The following is a 26,716-nucleotide window of genomic DNA, read 5'->3' as shown; positions in this document are numbered from 1 at the left end:
GACATACAGCAGGTGAAAATGTTTCTCTGGCATGTTTTCTCTTTTAAAATGTATCTAATGTTTATACAGGGAACAGGGCTAAACTGCAGTCAGAGATATTTGAAATTCAAAGCCCTTAACTTCAGAGTCACAAAATTGTAAAACATGCAAAATATGTTCCGTAAATTTCCTGAAATATGCAAAAGTTTTACGAAAACATAATGTTGGGTAAAAAAAAAAAGACACTGTAAATAATATTCAGTCATAACAACGGGTTCATCTTTACTGAAGTAATGAGCATAAAATGATACTTTAACTAACTTACATTTGCTGATTCTGCTTTAAATTTGTGATGCAAAATAAAACAATTTCTTTACAGTGTTTGCAAGTTTAAGAAATATTTGAAAGTTTTGAGTTATAACTCTAAAAAGCAGCTTTCTAAATGGTCTGGATGTTTGATGCCCTGGAAAGTTTTCATAAAGGTGGACAGAGGCAGTCAGTGGAAATGGGGTGGCACACCAAACCGCTCCTTATGGTAAAATTAAAAAACAATATGGATCCAACACTTTTACCCAGGGTTCGAATTACACACTTTTTTTACCAGGCTTCCCCCGAGTGTGCCAGATGAGAGCTTATGGGAAAGCCCATCACCCTTTCGGGGGAGCAACGCTCCCCATGGCTCCCCCATAATTCAATCCCTGCTGTTACCTCAAATTGGAGAAACATTTCAGGAAAAAAAAGAAACATTTCAGTTGTTTCAATAATTTTTCAACATTTATTTTTGTGCATTTTAAAACAGTTTAATTTGCCTGTTTTTGTCTTAACAAAAAACATCCTCAAAAACTATTACTGTAATATTTATACGTCTTTTTGAGAGTGATAAGCAGCAGTTAATTATAAAGAAGATGGATATATGTTCTGTGTGAACGTGAACAAGATTTATTAAGATAGGCCAAGTCTTACCTGGAAGGGCAAATGTAGTGGCCAGCAATTCTCCAGGTGGGACCTTGGCCACCCCTTGTGGGTGCCACTGGTTAACAAAGAGGTTAAATAAAGTTTTTGTATGATGTGCATATGTGGAGATGTTCACTAGGAAATCATTACCATTCAAATTGAAGATTCCTTTATTTAAATTAGTGTACAAGAACTTTTTTTAGTAATCTGGCTTTTTAAGTAAAACTGCTTTAGAACGGATTTCTTTAAAATCACTACATCGTCTATTCGTTAAGTAGCTATTTTTTTAAAACATCTACAATCAGATTTTATCTTGAAATACTCAGAACCAGAACACCAGACGTCCTTTTTTTTTCATAGAGGTACATTTAAGGTTTTAGTCAGATTTGAGGTAATGGTTGTTAAATACGTGTAATTTCACCTATCTCGTTCCTTTTCTTTGTGTTTTCATTGAGTGTTTTCATCAATAACCTCTCATGTGCCCTTGACGGCAACACTGAGTGAGTTTTATTTTACATCAAAGCTCGTGCATTCAACAAAAAAAAAGTGATGCAGCCTATTAAATGAAGTATGCAATCTTCTTTCTGTGCAATAGTAGTTTCATCTAAAAGGTCACAAGTATGTACCTGCAGGTGACTCCATGACCAGGGATTATTTCACACTGTCCTCCATTCAGACAGTAATCTGGCTGCAGAATGCAGCTGCTCTGACAGGGTGAGCCGTCCACTGTGCTGTAGCCCGGATCACACAGACACTCGGCCTCATTGGTCCAACTGTTGACCACACAGCGGGAAAACTCGTTGCAGGACAGGAACTTGCAAGGATCTGCTTGGTCAGCTGGATAAAAACAGAACAGAGAGGTCACCGGACAAGAAGAGGGGGAAAAACAGGAAAGGTGTTTCATTAATATTAATGCAAACTCATACTGTTTAAGGAGGAAGAGGAGAGCTTGGAGGGCATACTGATTGATTTGAACGAAGCTGTCTGCTTTAAAAAGGTGTTTTAATGAGGTCAAATAGAGTTAAACTCATTTATACAGCACCTTATTGACAAATAAATATAATTTCTTATAAACGAGGCCTTTGCTTTAGACAACTTTATTCACGAAAAGAAGACAAATCTTTACAACTTTAAAAGTAGGATTAGTGATTCCATCATGAAAGACATCTGACCTGGTTCCACCTCCAAAGAGCGGCTATCAATCTCGATGTCGAGCCGCGTGGATGCTACATTGCAGAAGTCCTCCAGCACGCAGTGCACGGCCTCGGTGACGTTATACGGTACCGGCTTGTCCAGCTTCATCTTGCTGTTCACCACCACGCTTCCGTTCCTGAAGTTGAGAATCTCCAGCTGCTTGAATCCCGTCAAATTCGACTGGAAATATGGTAAAAGCTGTGTGGGTGGAGAGGAAAAAGCTGATTATTCTGCTACTAATTTTGATTTCAATTTCCTACAGATTCATGGTGTTAGTTATTAGTTTGCAGCAAGAAAACAGGATCTAAAAACAGCTGATTTAATAATTCATCTGAGGACATTGAATAATTAGACGGTGCTGGATGCTTGTCAGCTTTAAGCGTCAGTGTAGATTTGTGTCACTCTGAGAACAAAGCTGTTGTTTATCCAACTGTTTTCCGCTTCAGAGAAGAAGTTGTCATTTCACTGTTGATTTGTGTTATTTAGGTCACATTTCCCAGAACATTCAATTAATAGTTTACGATTACATTTTAATGCAGGAATGAAATTGTGCCTTTGCTGCTGTGATCGTAATTAAATGCAGGAATTAAACTAAAGCACAAACAGCAAAATTAAATCTATAATAAATGTTATTTGGTGATGGAATGTCAATAAGCACAAATCTGTCCTCAAGGATTAAATATGAAAGAGCTGACATTCAACTGAGTAAAAATGCTAACACACCATGTAAAAAACTAAGTGCAAAATCTTTTTTCGATACTTTTGATATCATTCTGAGCAAAAAGTAAAATAAAGTAAACATTTAATGGGGGGGGGGGGTGTTGTAATAATTTAAAGGGATTTTGGTCCACTCCTCCTTAAAATGCTGCTGCGGTTACGTTGCAGACATTCGTTTGTTCACAGCATGTCCAAACTATGGCCCAGGGGGCATGTATGGCCTTTTGGGGGAATTTTGTGTTGCCCCAGTTGCACATCTAGAATATTTTTGTCTAATTGGTAGATTGTTGACTTATCAACAATTGTTTACATTTTTTGTTCTGATTTTGACTAACATGAATTAGAATAGAATTTTCTTGATTAAAAATCTAATATTTGTGGCACACGGGAACTTTAAAGGTGCATGAAGTAAGAATGACATCTTGTGGTCAAATTTGGGTACTGCAGTCCATGTTTCAAAACAAACAACACTGCTCTGAGTGACCGCCCCCACGACCACTCTATCCATTCATGAGTTTTATGGCGGTTGCCAGTTACAGATTAGTGCCAGATGATTTTAGATTTTTTTTCTAATTCAGGTTAGCATTGTTAGCTCAATTTTAGCTTCCTGTCTTCTTTACCCGATAATGGAGCAAAACAAAAATGATGCTGTGGCTCTTTAACCTGGCCTGCCAGACTCCTCCCCTGTTTTATTTTGCACAGAGAAAGGGTCTGGGAACTCTCCTATTCAAATAACCCCACCCCGTGAGAATTCTAACCGAGCCAATAAGCGCTGAACAGCGTACGTCACACACCACAACGCTGGGTTTGTCATAAACATGGCGACTGAAATTGAGTTCACTGCGGCTCTTTCCTCTGTTCTAAATTACTTGGACACGTCTTTAAAACCACAAGTAGAAGCACTAAAAACCTTTCTTCTAATGTTTGCGCTGTCGCCAGACACCATTTTTGACTACAGCTGAAAAACTACAGTGTCGCACGGTACAGTCTGCATTTCCGTCTTTTTTCTGATTGGTTATTTTTAAGCGGACTAGTCCCGCCCCTCAAGTGCCTGTGAGTAACCACACTCTTTCTCTGTGCAGAATCAAACAGAGGACGAGTCTGGCAGGCCAGGCTAGTGGCATTTTAGGGTTACAAGAAATAACTTCTGGGCCACTTATTTTACCAGTTAACATACTGTCCACAGTGCTGATGCTTTTTACTGGACGTTGTCAATTTTCAAATGTAGCTGCAGACTTGGCAACCCTGCAGGCTCACAGATTGGAGGACTCTTCTGCCTTGCTAAAAAGAGAAAAACTGGCAATCCCCCAGCCGGCTGAGAAGGAAATTTGTTTAAATGTAACTGTCCTTCCAACATGACTGAGACATTAGACGGTTTTGTGACTGTTTTACTGTAAAACTGTAATTTAATGCACCTTTAAAGTTGAATATTTTGGGCCTCTTCTTGAAACGTTTGGATACCCTTGGCATAGACTGATGTTTAAACTTTGTTGCTGTGAATTATTGCCCTAAAACACCAACTGTGAGACTTTTGATGGTATACCTGCGCAGAAGCCATTATTATAAACCCTATTAGACACGTCTTTTCCCTGACTTGTGTATGCTGGAAAAATATTATATTTTCATACTGTAATTAATATTTTTTTAAATATGTAGTCAAAATGTGTGTGCTCACCTGAGTGCACATTTATTACAAATACATAAAATCAACCCTCTAAAAAGGAAACTAGACATGAAAATTCACTTTTAATGACTAAAGATGACTAAAAGTTATCATAATGTAGAAATAAAAGGCTTAAAAACACTAATAAAATTAAAAATGTGGACGTCTGTATAAAAGCTTCATTGCTAAAGTGACTCAGCTCATATTATTATTATTATTATTATTATTATTATTATTATTATTATTATTATTATTATTGAATTATTACATTATGTAAAGATGAAAATCAGACATTTTTCATGATTTTTTTACTGATGGTTTGGACATTAAAATGCACTAATGAATGAAAGCTGAACAATTTTACATACAATTCAGCAGAGGGCATAAATACATTTTATATTGTCCATTTAAGTTTGTGATTGTTTAAAAAACATATAATTTTCTGATTATACGGAACTCAGGACACACTATGGAGAATCTTTTTTCCTAGTGTGTGTGTGTGTGTGTGTGTGTGTGTGTGTGTGTGTGTGTGTGCGTGTGTGCGTGTGTGCGTGTGTGCGTGTGTGTGTGTGTGTGTGTGTGTGTGTGTGTGTGTGTGTGTGTGTTTTCTGTAACTTTCTGTAACCTTGTAGGAATTCAGACAAATACAATTAAAATCTAACCACGAATACTTTGTTCTCAGCAGTGAGATCTCTTTCTGATTCTAGTGGGAATGACTGATATGGAAATGACATTATAAAGGTATTGAAAACTAAAATAACCTAATAAACGAGCTCAGTAGATTAGTTTCCAGAGGCTTCCATGAATCTGTTTTAAAATATAAAATTGAGTAAAATCCACGTTATATTTAATAGGATTCATTTGGATGCAGGTTTGTATATTGGATTACAGCAGAAACTAATCTCCCAGGACTACAGACTGATGGCAGCAGAGGTATTTAGGACGAGGAGGAAGTAATGAACCTGCATCAATGTCATCGACCTGTACCGCTCTCCTTCCAGTCACTCTGAGTTCACTACAGATGAGGCAAACATCAAACCAGCGCAGTGTGAGGGGGAGAGCTTACGACTGCTGTGTGGGAGATAAGAGGCCTTAAGGAGCTCTGCTCTGATCGGGTTACCTCACCTATCACTGGCAGGCGGTTTAAAGACAGGACCAGTTCCCCATAATAGGTAGCATCTTGGTTCGGATTTCAGAACAAATAAAGGAGCAACTTTCTGCACCGCTACACACACAACTTTGAGCAGGATCACCCATTTGTCTCAGTGCTAAATGTCACGGAGCTTTGGGGACTTTAACGTACGAATCTCAGCTGATTGTGTTCCTTAGAATAAAAAGGCACTGCTCAAACACAAACACAGCCAAAGCGTTCACACAGCGTTACACTTGTATCTACTGGTTCTTGAGTTATAAAAATAAAACAAGCAACGTGTTCCTGCGCTCATGTCACAAGTGGTATTCTGCTGCCGTGAAACTGGTTGTCTCTGATTTATTGTAAATAAACTCATTTCCAAACTCCATGCCCAGTTTTATTGGTTGCGTCACAAACCAGTAGGTACAGGGGTAATTGATGCAGGAAAGACAGGGGGGTTGCAAGCCACTATGGGCTAATGACACACATATATGCATGTATATATGTGGGAGAGGAGGTCAATATGCAGTTCCACAAATGAGCTCCAAAAAGCCAGCGAGCCATTTCACTCTGTCACTTTAAATGGGCTGCCTGATGCATCACATTATGTTACGGTTCCCAGTGATCATTTGCGCTTCTTCCACTGATTTATAAACTAGGTTGGATGAGTTTCATACAAATGTGTCCTCCTTTTAACAGAACTAGCCCATTTAAAGGAAGATGATCATTTACAAACGGTCAATAAATACTAAATACTTACCCGCTCAAACGTCTGACCACTTTAGATTTGCCAGGAAGCTAAAAGGATCAGTTAAAAGGCATGGTTTGGGCAACCACTAAAATTTGGAGATGGAGTGTTGTTTTTAGCAATGATTTAACCTGATATTTCCAAATATATTCAAAAAACATATGATTTGAAATATCTTCTGCCATTTTAACAGGATTAGTACTTTCTTCCAAATATTGCTAGATGGAAATACGCCTGCCCTCTGGTGGAATATTTAATAACTTTAGGTGGAAAGTGCCATTTTTTTATTGTTTTCATAGTATCATATAATAACACATTAAAATGTGATACACCATTGTTAAAATGATCTAAAAGACAGTACATTTCAGGTTGCTGTACAAAATCAAAACACCAAAACCATTTCATAATATTAAAGTTAGAACAACAAGGTGATCTTTATTTCTGGCTGTGTCGGAAGGAATGTTGTACTATTAACTCAAACCCTGAATTTTACAAAAGCTAGCCCATTCCTCACCAGGCCATTTGGCCTAGCAGTAACAATACAATTCAGTTTGCATGTTCTCAGTTCCAGAATTGGGACCTTACGTACCGCCGAATACAAAACACGTGAGCAAATCAAATGCATAACCATACTATCAGCCTGAAAACTGGTGCAGACATGGAACAAAAATAGTCCTCACCAAGAGTGCGGTTACTTTTGCAAATAAGTAACTTTTCATAAAACAATGAATGCTTTAAAAAACACTAAAAACCAAAAAGACCCCGTTTTATTGCATTTTCTTTACAGCGTTAAGTTTTAAAAGTCAGTATTGAGAAAAACATGCGTGCACAAGTCCACATAAACTTGAATGACATCAAACTAAGGAGATTCAAAACTGATTAGCGTAGTGTGTGTGTGTGTGTGTGTGTGTGTGTGTGTGTGTGTGTGTGTGTGTGTGTGTGTGTGTGTGTGTGTGTGTGTGTGTGTGTGTGTGTGTGTGTGTGTGTGTGTGTGTGTTGTGGAGGGCAGTGCAGGAGCTGCCTAGCATTAAAGCCTCTTACCTCGAGTCACCCACCAGTGACTAAGGTAGATAAAGATCCCATGATTCAGGCTCTCTGCCTTGTAAAAGCCAACACAGTTTAAGCAGCAGAGTGTGTAAACCTACAACATTCCAAGTGTGTTTACTAAGCTTATTATCATATTATTTTACCCCACGACCGTTCTGGACTCCAATCTGCAGGTTTATCCTTAAGACGGCAAGCATGCGATCGCTGGAATTTTGCAACACAACTATGAAAAACAATTCTAGGGTTAGGGTTAGGTGTTTGTGAATACCTCACTCCTGCAAATAGTCATGCACTGCATACCGATGTCACTTACAGAAAAATACGCACTATGTGGTATTGTTTATTTGTGCTGGCTACATTATTACATGCTGAATATCTAATTTATTAAAATAATAAAGTGAATATATGCAGTGAGAACAAATAAAAATATGATAATCTAAAGGGGTTCAAGTTAAGGCAACTGGATCTTTTTGGTTTTTTGAAGACGTTTTGCTTCTTATCCAAGGAGCTTCATCATTTCTCACTGTAACACAGGAGAGTCAAGCTTATAAACCTAGAGCTGTCTATTGTTGCGTAATGAGCTGAAACTTCTAATGCATGCTTTCTTGTCAAGTTAACTACTGTATACTTCAATAAGAGCTTGTTAATATGGCACACAATCCTTACAACAATTTAGAAACACAATTTAAGCATTTTTGTCAACTGTGGAAAATATTAGAGTAGGACCAAGCCCCCACAATGCGGGTGAAAAATTAAGCCCAACGCGGAAGTGACAAAAATTGCAGTTCCACCCTCATCCGCTGGGGGCTGGTGTCAGAAGCGAGCAAATCCTCATTGACTCCCATGTTAAAAATACCAATTTCACAGCAGAAATAAACATGTTTACAGCCTGGTTCCAAAACATGTTTTTTGTTTAAATGATCTAGTTTACACTCATGACAACTCTGTGGGGGGGGGGGGGGGGGGGGGGGTGAATTTTTTTTCACTCTTCTGTTTAAGTGTATTAAAAGCCTAAAATTCTGTATAATTAATGAGCATCCGACCCACGTGACCGCCGCCTCAGACCCACATGACCACAGAGCTAGCTCCGTGGAAAGGCCTCAGTAGAGCCTCGGTCTGGCTTGGAAACTGCTCCGGGATTTTGAGTCTCTGTGTTTGTGTGTTCTTTTTTGGATATTATTTGTGCAATTGTTGGACAAAATGACTTGCTGTGGCATTAATTGCACTAATAGAGCGTCCAAGGAGTCTCCACTTCATTTATTTCGGTAAGTAAAATTATATTTATGTATTTTAGGTCACTGCCGAGCTGAGCATAGATTTTAACATGTACTGTTTAACCATGAAATTTAAATGTAATAGTGTAAAACCCAGTGCATTTAACATAATGCTGCACTTTAGAAAATGGGTTGAAATATAACATGTTGGTGGAGCTGGGTTCCGACTATCGGCTTGTGGAGCTCTCAGGAGACCGATGTTTTCCACCCGGTTCTCCCCTCCCCGCAGCTCGGCGCATCTCTGTCTGATCGTGGCTTCGGGCTGCCGGCTTGTGGAGCTTTCGGGAAACCTCTGTGTTCCACCCAGTTTTACCCAGCGGTCAGCCCAGCGAATCTCTGACTCAGAAGCTCTGGTGTTGTGCACAGTTAACTCCGGTTGTAGCTAGGTTGCTACCTCCGTTAGCTTAGCTCCCACCTCCGCATTAGCTTTGGGTTAGCTTCAGGTTAGCTTGTAGCTAGTTCGACCGGGTGTCGTCAGTTGATCCCAGCCTTACAGCCCCACCCTCAGCTCCACCTCTCTTCCCTTTTGTGGAATTGTCTGGGCTTGACGGAACCTGTGACACGGTCAAAATGGCGGTGGGGGCCACCTCCGTTTATCTTCAGAAATGTGTTATTGGAGACTATGGAAACCCATTGTCCAATATTTATATGTCGATGAGTAGGACGTTATTTGGAAAAGAGTCTTCAAAATATCTTGAAATGTTTGCAACGGTTCTGTTTCATTTTGTGAGTTGTGGGGCCTCGCTGATGTGTGCTGGAATTTTGAACATGCTCAAACTTTTGCCAGATGAATTTTCTTTTGAAATAATCCTGAACTCTCCTCAATCTAGTTGTCATTAATGAGAACTTGTGAGAAGTGTGATACAATTTTGGAGGCATTAGCAACATATGATACTTGTAACTTGATACAAGAGAAAAGAGGAACTGGTTTGGAGAGTGCAAAAAAATAGTGATGACATTAAGCTAAACTACCAAGAAAATGAAAACGCAAGTAAGACACTTTGTGACTTAAATGCAACCAAATAATTAGCACAATATTCAAACAAATGTTGCAACTATTTACACTGTTTACAGTGGCCCCGAAGGTTCAAGAAATTACAAAAGCTGCAGCATGAGATATAAGCCACAAGAAACATCCTTATTTAAAGGGATACAACGCCCCTTTAAATACGTGTACCTACCCCCCCCCCCCCCCAGTGGCTGATATGAAAAAGTTACATAGTATGGCTTTAAGAGACTCCTTGTCAGATTGCACCCTAAATTGCAGACATCTGATTTTGTAGGCACATATTAAAAACTGTATGCATGACAATATTTTATTTGTATAAATATGGAGATAAATTCAGCTTAATAATGATGTCATTAAAATCTATTTCATAATATATTCCAACTCGTCTCTGATAAAAGCCTCTGACAAACCCATTCTGTGAAATAACCACTCTAAATTCCTCTGCACTGCTCTTCAATTGAAGAGCCGGTGTGATGCAGCCCAAAAACACACCAACACACAGAGAAATGTTATGTATATGTGTCTCTGCAAGCTTTTAATACAGAGATGACAAACACTCAATCCCACTCACCTTAAGAGTTACGGGCGGAATAGAAGCAGGAAAGACTTGTTTTGTGTAAATCTATATGATACGACACCAAATGCTACCTGAATACTATGAATCAAAAACAGGAGAAGGCTCAAAATCAATCTCACTCTTTCTTGTGGCCTTACTAGTTTAGCAAGAAGTATGATCTATGTTCACTGCCTCGTGCACATCCATCTGTGGTGCAGTCACTTGATGTTGTGATTTTTACTCTTAATAATGGGTTTACTTTCCCGTTGAAAAGAAAATCTGATTTCGATAATTAGAAAATCCAAACAAAGTGGGATCTCTGTGTGTAACTCATTTGGTAAAAGGCTTACATGTTTCAGACTTAGTAATATGAAAGTCCCACGTGTTGGATTTAATCTGTTCTCTCTAAAACCAGTTTTTCTCTTAATAACAAAAACCCAGTTTTTGTTAGAAGTGCAGACAAACATCAATGACAAATACACACTGACTTGTGTTTTTTTTTTAAATCAGCCAGTATTTTGCTTCATTCTACATAACAAGAAAAGGAGGGAAAGCCAGAAGAATGGAGGCAAAGCCGTTTGTAGTCATGAGTGAGTCACACAAAACAAAACTGCAGCAAAGTTTAGCACATTAAGGCAAGATGCACAAAGATTGTTTTTAACATGTGAATTAGATTTACAGATAAAACCAGCAGGCATGACAATCTGTAGCAGGACAGTTCACAGTGCAATGTTAAAATGAGTTCCAATCTGAAAAAATGGTGAAATGTTAAAACAAAAACAAAAATCTAAGTTTTAGTTACTGCATTTGGAAGTAATGTAAAGACAAAAGAAGGTCAGTCTTTCTCAGAGAGATGAGGAAGAAGTAGTTGCAACATGGAAGAACAGAGCAAACGTTAAAGATACCGGTATAGAGGCTAAAGTCGTCTGTCTCCTAGGCCCAGATTTACTGGATGCTCCAGGGTTTGGCGAGTTTCTGGACCCAGAGTGTTGTGTCTAAGTGAAACAGAACAACATCACCAGGAATTTCTCTTCATGCATGATTATTTTTTTGTATTTATTTAATTTTTTTATTATTTTTTTATTTATTTATTTTTTTCAAATTACTGCAGATTTGACCCTGGTTTTGTTTTGATTTTTTTTTTTTTACAAAAATACAAGATAATGTTGGAAAAAATAGAAATTTATCTTAATTTACCTTTGATTTTAAGAAAATATATCCTGTAAGGATAAGGCTTGCTGTATAGTCCTCATTTATGCAGGACAAATGAATATATAAATACAAACTTGGGGTTTCCCATTTACATATAAGTATTGCACAGCTGTAGTTTTATCACATTTCTGCTTAAAAAAGGAAGTATGAGAATAAAGCATGGAGAAGCATAATATCCAAGGAAAATGCTTGTGTACCTACCAGCTCAAGAAACGTATTCTCCAGGGATTTATACTCAGGTGAGCTCTTGTTGAACAGGTCATCAGAAAACATCATGTTAGTGACCCTCAAGCTAAAGAAAACCACTAACTCTTTGCCCTTATCCACGGTCGCCATCAGAGGTGTGGTGACTTGTCTCATGGCAGGTGCCGCTGTAGATTCATATGGACGTTCGTCAGACTCTGAGGCAAATCCGCTCCCGCTCTCCTCCTCCAGGGGCTCTGTTACCTCCACAGTCTCGTTCTGACTGGCCCCGGCTCCTTCTTCGTTTGAATTCACTGAGATGTGGGTCACTCCACCATGCCCTCCACGTTCCTCCTCGAGGGTTTCCTCTCTGTCAGCCGGGAATGGTAGAGACTCCACGTCTGCTTCTAGTCCACTGTCCTGGCCTGATGAAGGGGAGGAGATTGGAGGCTCTTTCACAGGACGATCTGGACCTGTAGGAGCTATAGAGTCTGGTGGGTCGAGGTCATCATCAGTGGGTGCATCAGTCAGCCATTCCTCAGGTTGGGAGCCTGGAGTTACCTCCTCAATGTCTTCCAGATGTATATCGTTTTCTGCATCTGTCTGTTCAGGCTCTTGTAAGGCAAAATATAGGAGCATTAGTTCATTGGTTATGCATGTTTGTAACACAAGTGTGTGTCGGTCACTGATATGTTACAGGATGCTATCATTTTTGTACTTACACAGCCAGGAAGACATTGGTACAAGTCTTTCCATTCATTTTTGAATGTTTGTCCAACCTTTAGTTAAAGTTCTCCCTACTTGTCCTAGATTCCTATGTATACCCCTCAAAATGTATTTGTGACTTTAAATTTAGCTCATAAGAACTGGACTTTCATGTTTTCTCAATTTCAATTCTTCTCAACTTGATCATTTTGTTGACTTGTTACGTCTTTCAGACACTTGGCTACAGTTTAAGGATCATAATCCATCAACTCGTTCTAACTACCTACATTTTCACGTTCATTGAGCAGGTGCAGCTGCTAACAGGTCTAATGGTTAGTCCTAGATCACTTAATAAAGAGTTAACCTTTAATTTCTCTAATTTGTTGATTGCAAAACAGGGAAAATATCTTTTTCTCAGACTTTTTCTCAGATCATTAAGTTTATAATAGTGGAAATTTTTAATAGCCATGTTAATGTTGGAAGTGACAGTTTGAACATAACTTTTACTAATTTAATACACGCTAGCATCAGTCAACTTTAATTTCCCTTCCTACAAATGGTCTAAACTGTGATTTTAAAGGGAGACTTTGCAGTTTTGGCTGTATTTTAGCACCCCCTAGTTTCCATTAGTATAGGCAAAAGTGAAACTCTTATTGCTGTGCGTTCATCTTTTTAACACCTTAATCTAACTGCTGAAATGTCTTCTCAGCCTTCATTAGTGTCTACAGGAGCGATTCATCATGAAATCAAACAAATCTGCTGTGTTAATGATCTAAAACATGCAGGAAACGTGCTGGAAGCAGATTCAGTGCTGACATGTCAGCTCCACTTAAAGTCCAACAGGGACCGGTCTGGCTACTTTGAAGTTGCAAATGAGGTATTCTGGCCACAGTGGGTTGTGGGGGTTTGAGTGACATTTCATTAACCCTATAAAGGGGTCATTTTAGCACATACTGGCTAAAGAAACTGATTTAAAAAATTTAAACAGTGCATAGTATCTCTTTAATGAGCACTGGGAAAGGTGATCACATGTTTTCAGACCTGGCTGCCCTTCACGGGCTTCCTCTTTGGTCTCAGGAGAAAATTTATTCATTTATTTATCGTTTGGCCGGACAGCTGCAACTGAATTTGCCAACAGTGTGTCTGGAATCAATGGGGGTCACACTTTTTCAGGCTTGGTACCTAAACTAGGGAATGTCCTTCCAATGGAACTTAGGCAAGCTCCATCTCTCTTGATGTTAAGGAATATTAGTTTGTAAGTCATAAAGTGATGATGATGATGATGATGATGATGATGATGATGATGATGATGATGTATTAAGCTGTTTTTTTTCTCAAATGTAAACAGACCTACTCACCCCCAAATTCCACTACCTCCGCTCCGCTCCGCTCCGGTCCGCCCCCGCCTTCCGCAGCCGCTCGCTTCCGAACTCAACTGGTACCCGCTCTACAACGGCTCCGCTCCGGTGCGGAGACCTGAGGGGGGCAAACAAGCATGCGCGGGATTTTCGAGATCTTGCGATACAGTCCGAGCAATAAACGCGGAAGTTAGATCCAAACACCCGTTGTGCGGGAGAAGCATCGGAAATGAGCTGTTTAATCTGCCCATCATTGTGTTGAGAGATCAGCAGTGTTTGGATCAACAAAGTGTGACTACTTTGATAGTGGCAACTGTATTTATGGCTTATTTTTGTGCATTTAAACTTCAGCCGCCATTGATAGTTGTTAAAAGTTGTTAAACCTGTGCATATGAAACAAAAAACGCCTTTTGTTTAGCGATTTATTGTGAAAAACGGAAGATGTGCTTGCTCCTTTTCCTGTTGGGCCGTTGTGATTTCTGTCCATTTACTGCGGAGGTGCTCCGGCGTCCGGCAAAAATAGGATCGATTCTATTTTTGCCGGACGCCGGAACAGAGGGCGCCGCACTGCCGGAGCACGGCCGCAGTAGTGGAATTGCTCTGATTGACTAGAACGGGACCGATTTTGCTCCGGCGTTCGTGTCGGAGCGGAGCGCAGCGGAGCGGAGGTAGTGGAATTTGGGGGTCATTCTATTCTACAAACTCTTGACCTTCCCTGAACATATCTGGCCAACTAATAATATTTCCTTATAGCCCTGTCGTGTCTGATCATACACTGAGTGACTTTGCAAAATATGATGGAAAATCTCATCTTAATAGATATTTAGCAGAGTATGTTGTAGTTGCATTAAGTTTTTTTTCCCCACTGGGCAGGATGAGAGGACCCATATTTGACCAGGTGCTTGTAATTGTAATAGTTTAGTATATGGGTAGAGACTGACGTATATACAGAGTTTAAACTTAAACAACTAAAGATGAAAAGTTCAATAAATTGTTCAATATATTAATGTAAATTTTACAATATATTCCACCATATTTTTCTTCTGTAAGGGACTGAGCCGAGAACTTCTCACACCAGAGGTGTTTTGTTGCTAAATACATGAGTTCATAATGAATGAAGGACCCAGACAAGTGCAGAAGTACGGTAGAATCTGCGACGCTGACAACCAGTTGCTCCAACAGATGCTTTCAGAAAATGTGTCACTGGTTTTTTAGACAGATATGAGAGAACAATTTTATTTTTTTTTTCCCCAAAATTTCCCCCAATATATTTCTATGATGTTAGACCATCGTTAAGAAGCATGAAAAAAATGTTTTAAGCTTATTTGTTTTCCAAATTTGCCATTGCAGCTTTAAGTACATTTGAGTGTAAAGTAAAATTTACAGCCAGAGCACAAAAAGGGGTCAATACTTCATTAGAAAGTGTAAAAGTATATGTGCATGAAGGGGAAAAGCTCTCATCCTTGAAGCAATGAAATAGTCTCCATGAAATTATGGTGGGTCTGGGTTGCTCAATCATCTCACACATGTTAGAAATTGGAAATATTTTTTGATAATGCAGTAAGCACTTGGACTCTAAATGATTTTTTTCTGGGTTCAACACATTTTTTTTTCTCTCTGCACAGCATGAGTCTGTGATGACCTAACCAATAGCCTGCTGCTTGTTAATAAGTTTGAATGTGAAACTCAGTAGTGTGCTTTTCCACGTGCAACGTGAAATCACCAAGTCTAATTGTGCTTCTGCTTCCATTTCCTGGGGGAAATGAGTTTTCCCTTGTAACTATATTTGACTTTTCGTGTTTATTTTAGATAAATACTTCATCTGACGCTCGCAATTGTGCTAAAAAATTGTGTTAACTGTCTAGATCAAGTTAAACTTAGAGCTAAAATCACAAAACAGGAAAGATGTGCACATTTTATAGCTTCTCATCCTTAAAAAGCTTCAACTAAATCAAGACAACAGAAACAGCTAAGTGAGGTTTAGGTTTTCTCTTCCTAAGTTCCTCTGAGCAATCTATCAATGTCTCTAAATGGAGTCTCCACCGCAGCCTACTGTTTGATTAATCAATAAAGCTTTAAATTTTTAAACTTGGCTCTCCTTGACATCCTGCTTCATAAGCAAGCAGCTCCTCAGATTCTGCCTCACCTCCGTTGTCACATTCAGTTGGTGCAATCTCCTCCACGCTCTCTGCTCCTATTGCTGCTGTGAACTCTTCTTCTGCCATTGTCATCAACGGCATTTCAGAAGTGACAGCAGAGGTGATCCCTGAGAAGATGTTGGAGATGGAAGGCCCTAAAGTGTGCACCTCTGGTTTGATCATCGCCGCAATGGGAAAGTCTTCTGGTGCCAGCCTGGTGTCATCTTCAACAGGGTTGATTTCAGGCTCTGTTACTGGATAAATTGTGGTTACTGCAAAAAGAAACATCTGTTAAAACATGGTAAATGGCCTGTATTTGATATAGCGCCTTCTAGAGTTCTTGAAACCCCCCAAGGCGCTTTAAAACACAAACAGTCATTCACCCATTCACACACACATTCACACACTGGTGGGGATGAGCTGACATGGGGCGCACTGACAGAGGCGAGGCTGCCGAGCACTGGCGCCACCGGTCCCTCCGACCACCACCAGCAGGCAATGTGGGTTAAGTGTCTTGCCCAAGGACACAGCGACAGACTGAGCGGGGCTCGAACCTGCAACCTTCCGATTACGGGGGCGAGCACTTAACTCCTGTGCCACCGTCGCCCCAAAAAACATCTAAAAAGCTTCACATTATTTTTACCGCTGATGCTTACCAGCCTCAAAGCTGAGCGTCTGTATGTCCATGAGAAGCTCTGGCTCCTGTTTCAAGGCCTTCACAATGATGTGTTTCAGTTTAGGGGCATTTACATCCTGGTTTGTTTCTAAGTCAGGCACCTCCAGACTGTCAGGTTTGTCACTGAGCTCCGTTTCCCCGTTAAAGACGACAGCGTAGCGTACAGACACATCCTCTGATCTGATCAACAAAGCAAATCAGGTCAGAAATCCTTAAATTCAGACTAAAAGTCCTGCCAAAAGAGACATGCTTGCTTTTATGGCATTTTTCACAGATGTCTTTGCACAGCAAAAATATTTCAACTTTTACTGAAACCGGTTTTCAAACCTTTGTCAACCCACCGAAATCCCAGAACACGTAGCTCTTTGAATCCTGGGACTTTTTGGAACACATGTAGCAACTACACAGAAAAGACGAGAATAGGGAAGGGAAAATGAGAATTTTCAACCATTTTTATGCCTCCTTAACAATCGTTATGTATCTTTGGCAAATCTTTACAAATTTGAATATAAAGATGGAATACAAAAAAGCCTTTGGTGTTTGAACTTTTTCATCTTTCTGGTAATTATTTTTATTAATTTCTTGATTTCAAACATCATATCTTGTATTTTTCCTCAGTTGCATTGAGGCATTGTGGGGGCAGTATTATGATATGGGGCTGCATTTCAAAAACAGGAACCTTTACGAGGATGCTAGTGCAAGGTTGGGGTGATCAGATTTTCAAAATTTAAAACTGTGACACCTAAATTTGTGCGTGTGTGTGTGTGGGGGGGGGGGGGCTGCTCTAGTGGACTAGTGGCTTCTTCAGCTAGACCTTTTGTGAAGACGGTGAGATGTGTGTGTTTCATGTTCAAAGCGTGAGAGCTGGCAGTCCTGTAATAAGCCATTACTTTGGTTAAAAATCGGGGCATTGGGGACAAAGGCTGGGTGAAATCGGGACAACAGAACGGGTTGTTAAACATCTTTGGGGACACAGGACAGATGGCTCAAAATCTGTACTGTCCCAGGTGAAGCAGGATGCCTGTCCACTGCATTGGAACAAAAGTTCCAAACCAAAGACACTACAGAAGTAGACTGGAACCAAATCCAGCAGAATCTCATGCCAATTTCATCTTTTACCCTTCCCTACAAATGTTGTCTCCCCATCAAACATGAAAGTGCTTGATATCATTAAGGAGTTTTAAAGGACCTTAAAAAATACATTACTGACCTTAAACATTTTCCAATTAGCCATGTTAAAGATTATAGCTAATAAAACACTAACATCTGAAATTTGCATTCTGCCTTATTATGTCAATCAGTGCTGAATCTGATCAAGTTTGGATATTTGATACCATTATACAAGTGCTTGTGCGCATAAAAGTGCTCACACGGTGCTTTCACAAGTATGGACTTGGGCATTTTTGACATAACCTAGGGCCGTGGTTGGCACTAAATGCACTTTGATTTATTACCATGTACTGTTATACATTCTCATGTTGTTGGTGCAGTAATATTTTGGTTGTTTTTTTTTTTTGTGTGTGTGTGTCCACGTTTTTTTCTCTTTTAAAACAAAAAAGAACATTGTCTGTTCTCACCTTGTCTCTGAGCTTTGCTGTGATGTCATTGTTCTGTAGCACCTCAGGGTTGCTGAGTAGCTCACTGTATGCTGGATCTACAATGGTGATGCTGAACTCAACAATGTACTCCTCATAGTTTTCTTTTACCATGTTAGGATCTTCTTTAATCTGGTATTTAAGGAACCAAAATTCAGTTAAAGTTTATTAAATCTGGATAAAATTCATAAAAAGACAGGTTAGATTTGTTCTTATCCTTACCTCTTCAGTTTCCATTGGAAGTTTAGTCACAGAGGGAGTCCAGGTGCCTGAGAAGAAACTTGAGTTAAATTACAACAAAGACTTTTTCATCATTTAATTTATTCCATTGAGTAAAAACTTACATTTACTGCCAGGCTCTTGAGTTGCAGATATAAAACTGGAAATGGAATAAAATTGTCAAGAAATGAGAGAAATTATTTGAGGCCTATCAGCAGAAATATTTAGAGGAGTTCAAATGTGCATACCCTTCAGTCTCAGCCTGCTCTGCAACTCTCTGGGGGGGAAACATAGTCGTTCTGATGACTAAATACCAAAAAATGCAGTCTTACATGGCTACTATCACATCTGAGAGGTTTCCCTGCTTCAAAACACCTGACTCATGTAAACTGGTAATTGGCTGGCTTTTGTGAGACCATTAAAATCTGTAAAGCCATTTGAATCAGGAAAGCATCTACACCATGCACAATAGCGTTCTTGAGGTGTTAGGTTGGTGTCATGTAGCATAAATGTATGTTATACAGTTTTGGGGTGGTATTGACTATGTATGACTTACTTTGGCCACCATTTCCAGATGTTCCTGAGAACTGCTGAAGTTTTGAGCCAGGTCGTCCATGCACAGGTTCTCATGCTGACAGGTGTAAACCCACGTTCGGTACTCCTCCGGGTCTGGAACTCTGTCCAGAAAGATCCGAAACGCTTCCCAAATGGCTTCCTGGCAAACTGAAAATAAATTGCAAAACCTTTTTTAATAGAAAATGTAATTTTCAAAAAAGACAGAGTAAAAAAAACTTCATCTAATTCAATGTAAAATTAATTAAAAGTGAATGTCCATGGAGATAGGAATGATTCAGCGCTTATAATTGGCTTTTAATTGCCTTCAGAGGAAATTTTACCAGTTTTAGTTTGCATTCGTCTTGTAATAGAACACCAAATATTTAAAGTAACATGATACCAGCCCAAAAACACCCATTTCCTAAATGTCAGCCTATATTTTTCACAGTTGTTGACAACATTTATTTATATTATTTATTTATTTTGTGAACATCACAGCCATGAGAACAAACAAAATCCACAGCAGCATCGTGTTCCATCTGCCTCCTCCAGTGGATTGAGCGTCACACTGTCCAATTTCCTGCTGCCTGTGGGAAATTTAGACTCTAACAAAGCCATTTCTGACGCGATGCTATTACCGCCAATGCACCAATTTAATCTGCTTCATTTTAAAATGACACTCCAAAGCAGCTGTTGATGACAAACTATTTGTATCAGTCACAGAGCCCAAAATCCACCCCTCTCAAACTGGAGGTTTTTGAACTCGGGTATCCCTTTGTCCCTCCAGTAGCATCACCCATGTAATTTAGGACGAACTAAACAGATTTGAAAGGATTTTATTTAGTAAAAACCCAGGTGTACCTCTGAGTTTGTAATAGGCCCGGTGGCTGCCAATCACTGCCTTCATCGTGTCCTGGGGGCACACCTTGACACCTGTAGTTATGAGCGTCGACCTCTTGACCCGACGTCCATCCTGCTCCGCTCTCGCGTTGGTCCCGTGCCTGATGGGTCGGTAATTGTCCAGAAAGTGGCGGTACTTTACATCCCTGAGTCCAGAAAACCCTTGGTCACGAAGTTCTGCAGAGTGACGAGATTCAGCTGGAATATTGAAACAAACACTTTCTCATTATGAGAATTTCCCAACCTCTCATTAGTAGTCGTATTTTCATGGACTCGTCGTGTTTGTGTCAGACCTGTCAGCTGTTACTAGATGATTGGTTAAAATCAAAATGTTTCTTGCTAAACTGATTTATTTATTTTTCTGTCACCTGCATTAACAGGTTCACGACCTCTCCTTGTATTGTTCCAAAAAACTTAGTTTGTTTGGTTTTGTTATTCTTGCAGTGATGACAAGTCCAGAAAAGATCTGGAGCAGAACTGAAGGAAGTGGTTTAGATTATTGGAGTGTGCACTAACCTTTGTTGGACCAGTAGTGTCAGGAATAGGTCAGCCAATGTTTACTTCCTCTAAGGAGTTTTTAATTTGACGGATGCTTAATCCAAAACACCTGAAGGCAAATTTTCAGTTGTCTGGGTGCTTTTAAGCATCATATAAAAGCAGTATGACGGGTTTTTGGACCACTATAAATGCAGACGTATGATTTCAGATTCTAGGGTTACAGCAGTGTTTATGTTTATAGGGGCTACGTTGTGATTTTGTTGTATTGTGTTTGTTTAATCAATAGCTAAACTGCTCACTTTTACTACGTTGTTTTGATCTAATATTTTATTGTGTCTTCTTTATTGTAAAGCGACCTTGGGTGTCTTATAAATAAATGTATTACTATGGTTATTATTGGAAAAATGTTAGTCTGAGTGATGAAAAAATGCAGAAATGTTGCAAGATAGTACAATAGTATTTCCTTAATGTTTGAGGCCATGTTTTCCAATTGGAAGTTCAGAAGTCATAGAGACCTGAGCAAATTTATTGAAAAAATAGGGAATGCAACCTTTAAGTGGTTGCTCTTGTAAATTGCGCTAAAAAAGTAGCTGAGATTTACAGGTCCAGAGACCTGGGTCATTATCAGACCAGACCGTGTATACAAGCGGCTGAAAGGGTTGACTGGGCTCAGCTTTAGCCATAAGATGACGTCTTCCATCACTGGAGGGAAGTTGCCACTTTTGGATGCTCTCTGGGCACGCCCCATTGGGAACACTTGGGAGCAGACCTCAAAACAGATCATACAGCCTCTCTGACCTGGGAACACTTGAGAGGAAGGACTAAAGAGTGTCAGGGGGAGAGGCAAAGTCATGGATTTTCAAATCGAGTCAAGTCTTGATTTTAACTTTGCAAAACTTTCGTGTGCCTGTCTGGAGTTCCTTCTTGGCTCACCTTTGTGACCTGACCTTGGATAATGATGGATGGATGGATGGATGGATGGATGGATGGATGGATTTGTACAGCTGCACTCACACAACTCATGTTATCTGAGGATTTGATTTTACCCAGTTATAAAAGCAAAGTGCCGCTCTAAATTCAACCAATCTATTACGGGAAAAGTCTACTTCAGAAGAAAGGGTCTCATTGTGATGCCAGCTGGCAAATCTTACCGGACTTCTTAAGACAATAAGCCAGGATTTATGAGCCCAAAAAACACAGACTGGAGGTATCTGGACCCAAGTAACAAGCTGTGCCTTTTCTGGAATACAAAACACCAATGCAGGTTTCAGAGAAAAAAAGGAAAAAATAAGTGTAAATGATCAAATTACTCCATGATTATAGTTAGATTCAAGGCTGAACTTGATGATGAAGGTCTTCTGTTGAATAGCGAAAGCAGGGGAGTGGCATATTTGTACATACATTTGGTATTTCAAGAAAAGTAAACCTGAAAGTGCTTTCTCCATTCTTCAGGTCATGAATGACAACTTAACACAGGAACCTTAATAGCGATGCAACTTTTTAGGTCTTCTCTTTATCTTGATGAGCACCTCAGAAAAGTCATAATTTGTTTTTTGAAATGCAGCCAAAAAACCATGAATCCATAGCCTGGCAAACCAGACTATATAAATATTTTGTTTAAAACTTTGCAACTTTTTTTCTATGTTTTATCGATTTTTATAGTACCTGTGGGGTATGGAGTGCCCCTTGCAGAGTTAAACATTCATAACAAAACAGCAGTGTTTTGGGTTAGTTAGCCTATCATAAGAGGAAAAAAATGGGAGTTTGCTTTTCAAAGTCATATTTTCACCATGTTATTCATATATTTATAGATGTTAAAGTTCCAAATTAGAGCTAAATGTTTATTTTACAAACTAAATATTTAAAGGTGCATTATGTGGAATTGAAGTAAAAATTACATCCTGTGGTAGAATTTGGTTACTGCAACCATTTTATACAACTCTGAAGCGTTTTGCCAGCCGTCATCACATTACAATTGTCGGCACTGCAGCATTAGCTCGTTGAACATGGCAACCCAACACTGACTGATGGTAAACAGTAGTTACGTCCCTCCTTCCTTTGTTTTGACAATCCCCGCAGCCAGCTGCATATGAAATGTGTTTCAGTATAACCTTCCTTCCAAAATGCCTTAAACAGTAGACTCTTTTGGGATTTTCTCACTGTAAAGTTCTCACTGTATTTTTACATACTGCACCTTTAAGTCAGACCTAAAACTTTTGTTTGTAAAATTAAAATTTAATTCGCTGACTTAATATTTCAGAGACAAATATTTCGTTTACAAACGAAATATTTAGCTCCAAAAATTTTTTTTTTCCAAAATAAATATTTTAATCCCATCTCTGTATTTATTTTGGGACTAAACCTAAATATTGATTTTGCAAACAAAATGTTTAGCTCCAACATAAATATTTAATTTGGAGCTAGCTCAAAATAAAATATTTATTTATTTAATTACCTTTTTATTTTACAAACTACATACTTAGGTCTGACCAAAATATTTAGTTTGTAAAATGAATAGTTAACCTTAAATTACATATTTAGCTTGCTAACTAAATATTTAGGGAACTAAATATAAACATATGAGTAACATGGTGCAAATATTACTTAGAAAAATTAACTCTCATTTTTTATTTTTTTATTTTATTTTATTTTTTGATAGGCTAAATAACCCAAAATACAGCTGCTAAATTATGACTGTTTGACTTTACAAATAGCGCCCCCATGGTGTGGCTGGAGGAAAAAGGTGCAACTAAGTTACCAGAAATTACCAGGATCAACACAGAATGTTGTTTTTGTTGTTTAAATAACCATTTCTATTCATTGAAGCTTTTCCCAGTCTTGTTTTGGACCAAAAAAAAGTTTTTCACATGATGACCACATTTTGTCTAAATACATGTTGCAAATATACAAAAACACTATACGAATTAATAATTCCATGTCCAACTCAAATCCATTCTGTCATTCTTTTCAAAACATGTTGTGTTTTAGGGTATTTTGTCACGCCAGGTCTTTTGAAACATTGTTTTGGGGGGGGGGGGGGGGGGGGCTCAGTAAGTCTGGCATACACATGTACGAGCTGCAGCTCCACAGGAGGGAGTGTTTAGAGTGGACATTAATGCCCTGAGCATCCATGAAAAGGCCTCACAAGAGAATTACAAGCCAGAAAAGATTAGCGTCCTGCAGCACGAGGAACAGAATAGCTTTTGTTTCCTGTAGGATAACGAGCTCACCCGGACATGACTCACTGAACAGGACCGCCAGGGCACACTCCAAATGTTAAACCACCTTTCCTTACAGAACACCTTTCATATGTCACGACCGGTTTAATTTACAGCAAACGTTCGCCACTTTAAAAATTGATTGCCAGCTGTTTGACATTTGCCTGACGTCTGAAAATCAAACATCTCTCTGAGATTGAGCTGGCATTTTGGACCTGTGGTATTTACTCACTGTACTGTTTTTATTGACACAAATACAAAAGAGATGAAATAAAAAAATTGAAAAATGGTGCAAATTTTCCAGGAATCTGCAAAGCAAAACATTTAGGAATCTCTTATCTCTTGGCTTACCTTTGATTTGGCTTCCTTGAAGAGTAAACAGACAAAAAGAGAGAAATACTCCCGACTTTAAAAGCATGATGGTTGAAATTATGTGCCCTTCATTTCCGGAGTAATCATTTGTAGAGAGAACGTTGGAACCAACAGTAAAAATCCGGATCTCCTTATCTCAAGCCCATTAATAGAGTTTGTAAAAGTCTCCTCACTTGTAGCACGCACGAAGCAAATCAGTCCAGCTCATTCCAAAAAACTCCACTCCGACTTTGCTCCTGGTTCCTGGTGCTGCAGGATCCCAGTGGAGAATAGAATCCACATGGATGCACGCAAGGAGCAAACAAGGAAGGTTGACTGATAAAAGAGGAGATGGGATCCGGATGGAAATGTGGCTCCAGAGTTTACTTCACAGTGACGAGGTTAAAAAAGCGGGCTCCATTTGGAGTCTAATCTCTTTACCTTCTTCTTGTTGCTTTGTAATCCCTGTGGGGCCACGTGGCCTCCTGGCCTCATCCTGTTAGTCACCTTCTGGACCCTCATCTGTCTGCTGGGCAAAACTTGGGGATCTTCCAATTCCTCCACAATGGAAGAGGCTTGATCAGTGACACTCTTTGGGAACCCTTTCCTGTCCAACTCTTTCCATTTCTCCTCTCTCTCTCTTTCTCTCTCTCTCTCTCTCTCTCTCTCTCTCTCTCTCTCTCTCTCTCTCTCTCTCTCTCTCTCTCTCTCTCTCTCTCTCTCTCTCTCTCTCTCTCTCTCTCTCTCTCTGTGCTGAGCTCCAGCTCCCTTTGTGTGCCAGAAAATGTGTTTATCAGTCATTTCTTCATGAATTAGGGTCAGTTTTGCAGCTTTGGTCTTTACAACACCGACTAAAACTTTTTGTTATCCTTAAAGGGACAGTCTTGCAAATGTTTCTTTGTCTTTCTGTGCATTACTCTACATATTTATACTAAAATCAAGGTTTAAGTTGCAGGTAGCCTTAATGAGGACTGAGTTGTGTGTGTGTTTGTGTTGTTAAATGAAACCTGACAGTTTCAGTAACTCCAGTATTTGACCCTGATCTAAATCCTCCAGGATTACAGTCCGGGTCACAAATCAGGGTCGGTCAAGATTAAATCTGTAATTTTAGGCGCAGGGTGAAGATTAACAATAAATAAAACATATCGAAAGAAGCTCAAGTCCACAGAAAATTGACACTAATAAGACGTCACTGTTTTTTTCATGAATTGTATTACATTTTTTAGACTGGGGCTGCATGGTGGTGCAGTTAGCGCTGTTGCCTTGGAGTTGCGTGTCAAGGTTGTAGCCTTTCTAGGCGGAGTTAACGTCCTCTCCCGATGCTTACGTGGGTTTTCTCCGAGTCTTGTTTTTTTTTTCCCACTGACCAAAGACATGCGTGTTTAAACTAATTGGTGACTTCAAATTGTCCCCATCCAACATGTTTGTCTCTCTGTGTCCCTGTGATGGACTGGCAACATGCCCAGGGTGTCCCCCCACCTTACCTGATTACTGCTGAAGATAAACACCAGTTCCCTGCAACACTATTGAGGAATAAACAGTACGGAAGAGCTGAAGTTCATATTTTTTCCCAAGGCGAAAGTCAGTTTTCAGCTGCTTTGATTTTATTTATAAAATAAATCTAAGCTCAGAAAGACCGGCTGATGATTTCAGACCTCATCTAAAACCAGAAAGCAGAAGAATGATAGGGCTCTTACTTTGAAGGAGTTATTTTATTAAAGAGAAAGCCAGGGAGTATTAAACCAAATGTGATGCTGTATCCTCTCCATCACTAAAACACTGCTTTTGTTTGAAACAGACAAAGAAAAAAACAAAAAAGAGTTTAACACAAAAACACGGCATTGTGGTTTGACTAGCAGGATTTAAGACACCTTTATAAAAGTGTCAAATAAGTACTTGATTTTACTGTTCTGTGATTTCACATAAATATCAAAGGCAAGGAGCCACGGATGTACACTCTGTGCACATGTAGCCAGGTATCCCACAAATTGTACGATTGGCCTGTCATTCACACAAAAGTGAAGATAAAGGGAAACAAAAACATATAATTCCTTTAAAAGTTTTTGACTAAAGTAGAGATGTGAAGATTCTGTGTTGTCAGCATTTGCTTGTGGGCGTAAATTACAGAGGTTTTAGGTTTTGCAACATCACTACGCAAAAATGCTCTGATGCCACGTGTGTGACACGTGTTTACACTTACTCACTTGTTTATACCTTTGTTTTACGGCTCTTTTAAGAAGACCATGAGAAGGACAATGGTAAGGATGGCACCTGCACACCGTCTTATTCCACGTCCAAGGAATTTTTGTGAGGGTAGGGGCAGGTGATTGATACCCAACAAACTCTGAGACAAGGTAGCTGAGAGCTAAATGAGCTAACTGAGCTAAATGAAACTAAAGTAGTTAGGCGGGATCTTTTCTTTTCTTCTGCATGTTTTAGTTACGTTTAAATCAGGAGTGGGGAGCCCTGGTCCTCAAGGGCCGGTATCCTGCATGTCTTTGCTCCAACACTTCTGATTCAGTGGTTGATTCACCTGTTCAGCAGCTCATCAGGCTCTGCAGAAGCTTGTTAATCACCTGCTGAGTGAAATCAGGTGTGGTGATGCAGGGTTGGAACTAAAATATGCTGGATAGTGGCCCTCGATGGGCCAGGGTTCCCCACCCCTGGTTTAAATGGATACGTTCATGTGTTCAGCACCTTCAGAGTTGTCATGACGTAACTTTACATATTACACCTAAAACTTTTTTTCATATCAAAGATGAGGTTTCAGGAAAAAAAGACTCCAAATCCCGTCATCTTCTGCTCACCTCTCGTCTAGCTCACTTGTACTTTCTG

At 39.4% G+C, this 26,716-nt stretch overlaps 1 protein-coding gene across 6 annotated transcripts in view; it reads right to left on the bottom strand.

Annotated features, from left to right (window-relative positions):
- The window catches only part of impg1b (interphotoreceptor matrix proteoglycan 1b), a 28,805-nt gene extending 4,306 nt beyond the window's left edge, over positions 1-24,499 (bottom strand). For 4 of the 6 annotated variants that reach the window (XR_008563434.2, XM_054741637.2, XM_015969950.3 and 1 more), the window contains exons 1-14: positions 23,882-24,499; positions 19,776-20,012; positions 18,916-19,082; positions 18,608-18,636; positions 18,485-18,519; positions 18,363-18,409; positions 18,123-18,272; positions 16,887-16,945; positions 16,526-16,725; positions 15,878-16,141; positions 11,687-12,282; positions 11,179-11,268; positions 2,106-2,325; positions 1,560-1,770 (exon numbers count right to left, since the gene is read on the bottom strand). Coding sequence is in view for 5 of the 6 variants with exons in the window: in XM_054741637.2 (XP_054597612.2) it covers positions 1,560-1,770; positions 2,106-2,325; positions 11,179-11,268; positions 11,687-12,282; positions 15,878-16,141; positions 16,526-16,725; positions 16,887-16,945; positions 18,123-18,272; positions 18,363-18,409; positions 18,485-18,519; positions 18,608-18,636; positions 18,916-19,082; positions 19,776-20,012; positions 23,882-23,948 (2,372 nt within the window). In the remaining variant the exon portion in view is untranslated. The remainder of the gene's footprint in view (positions 1-1,559; positions 1,771-2,105; positions 2,326-11,178; positions 11,269-11,686; positions 12,283-15,877; positions 16,142-16,525; positions 16,726-16,886; positions 16,946-18,122; positions 18,273-18,362; positions 18,410-18,484; positions 18,520-18,607; positions 18,637-18,915; positions 19,083-19,775; positions 20,013-23,881) is intronic. The other 2 variants (XM_015969951.3, XM_015969952.3) reach the window with 2 other exon arrangements.
- Between the last annotated feature and the right edge of the window lie 2,217 nt (positions 24,500-26,716).

The sequence above is a fragment of the Nothobranchius furzeri genome, chromosome 18 (assembly GCF_043380555.1).
Source record: "Nothobranchius furzeri strain GRZ-AD chromosome 18, NfurGRZ-RIMD1, whole genome shotgun sequence".
Taxonomy (NCBI): domain Eukaryota; kingdom Metazoa; phylum Chordata; class Actinopteri; order Cyprinodontiformes; family Nothobranchiidae; genus Nothobranchius; species Nothobranchius furzeri.
Note: the sequence above shows the minus strand (reverse complement) of the source record. Positions and strands in the feature narration are given on the sequence as shown.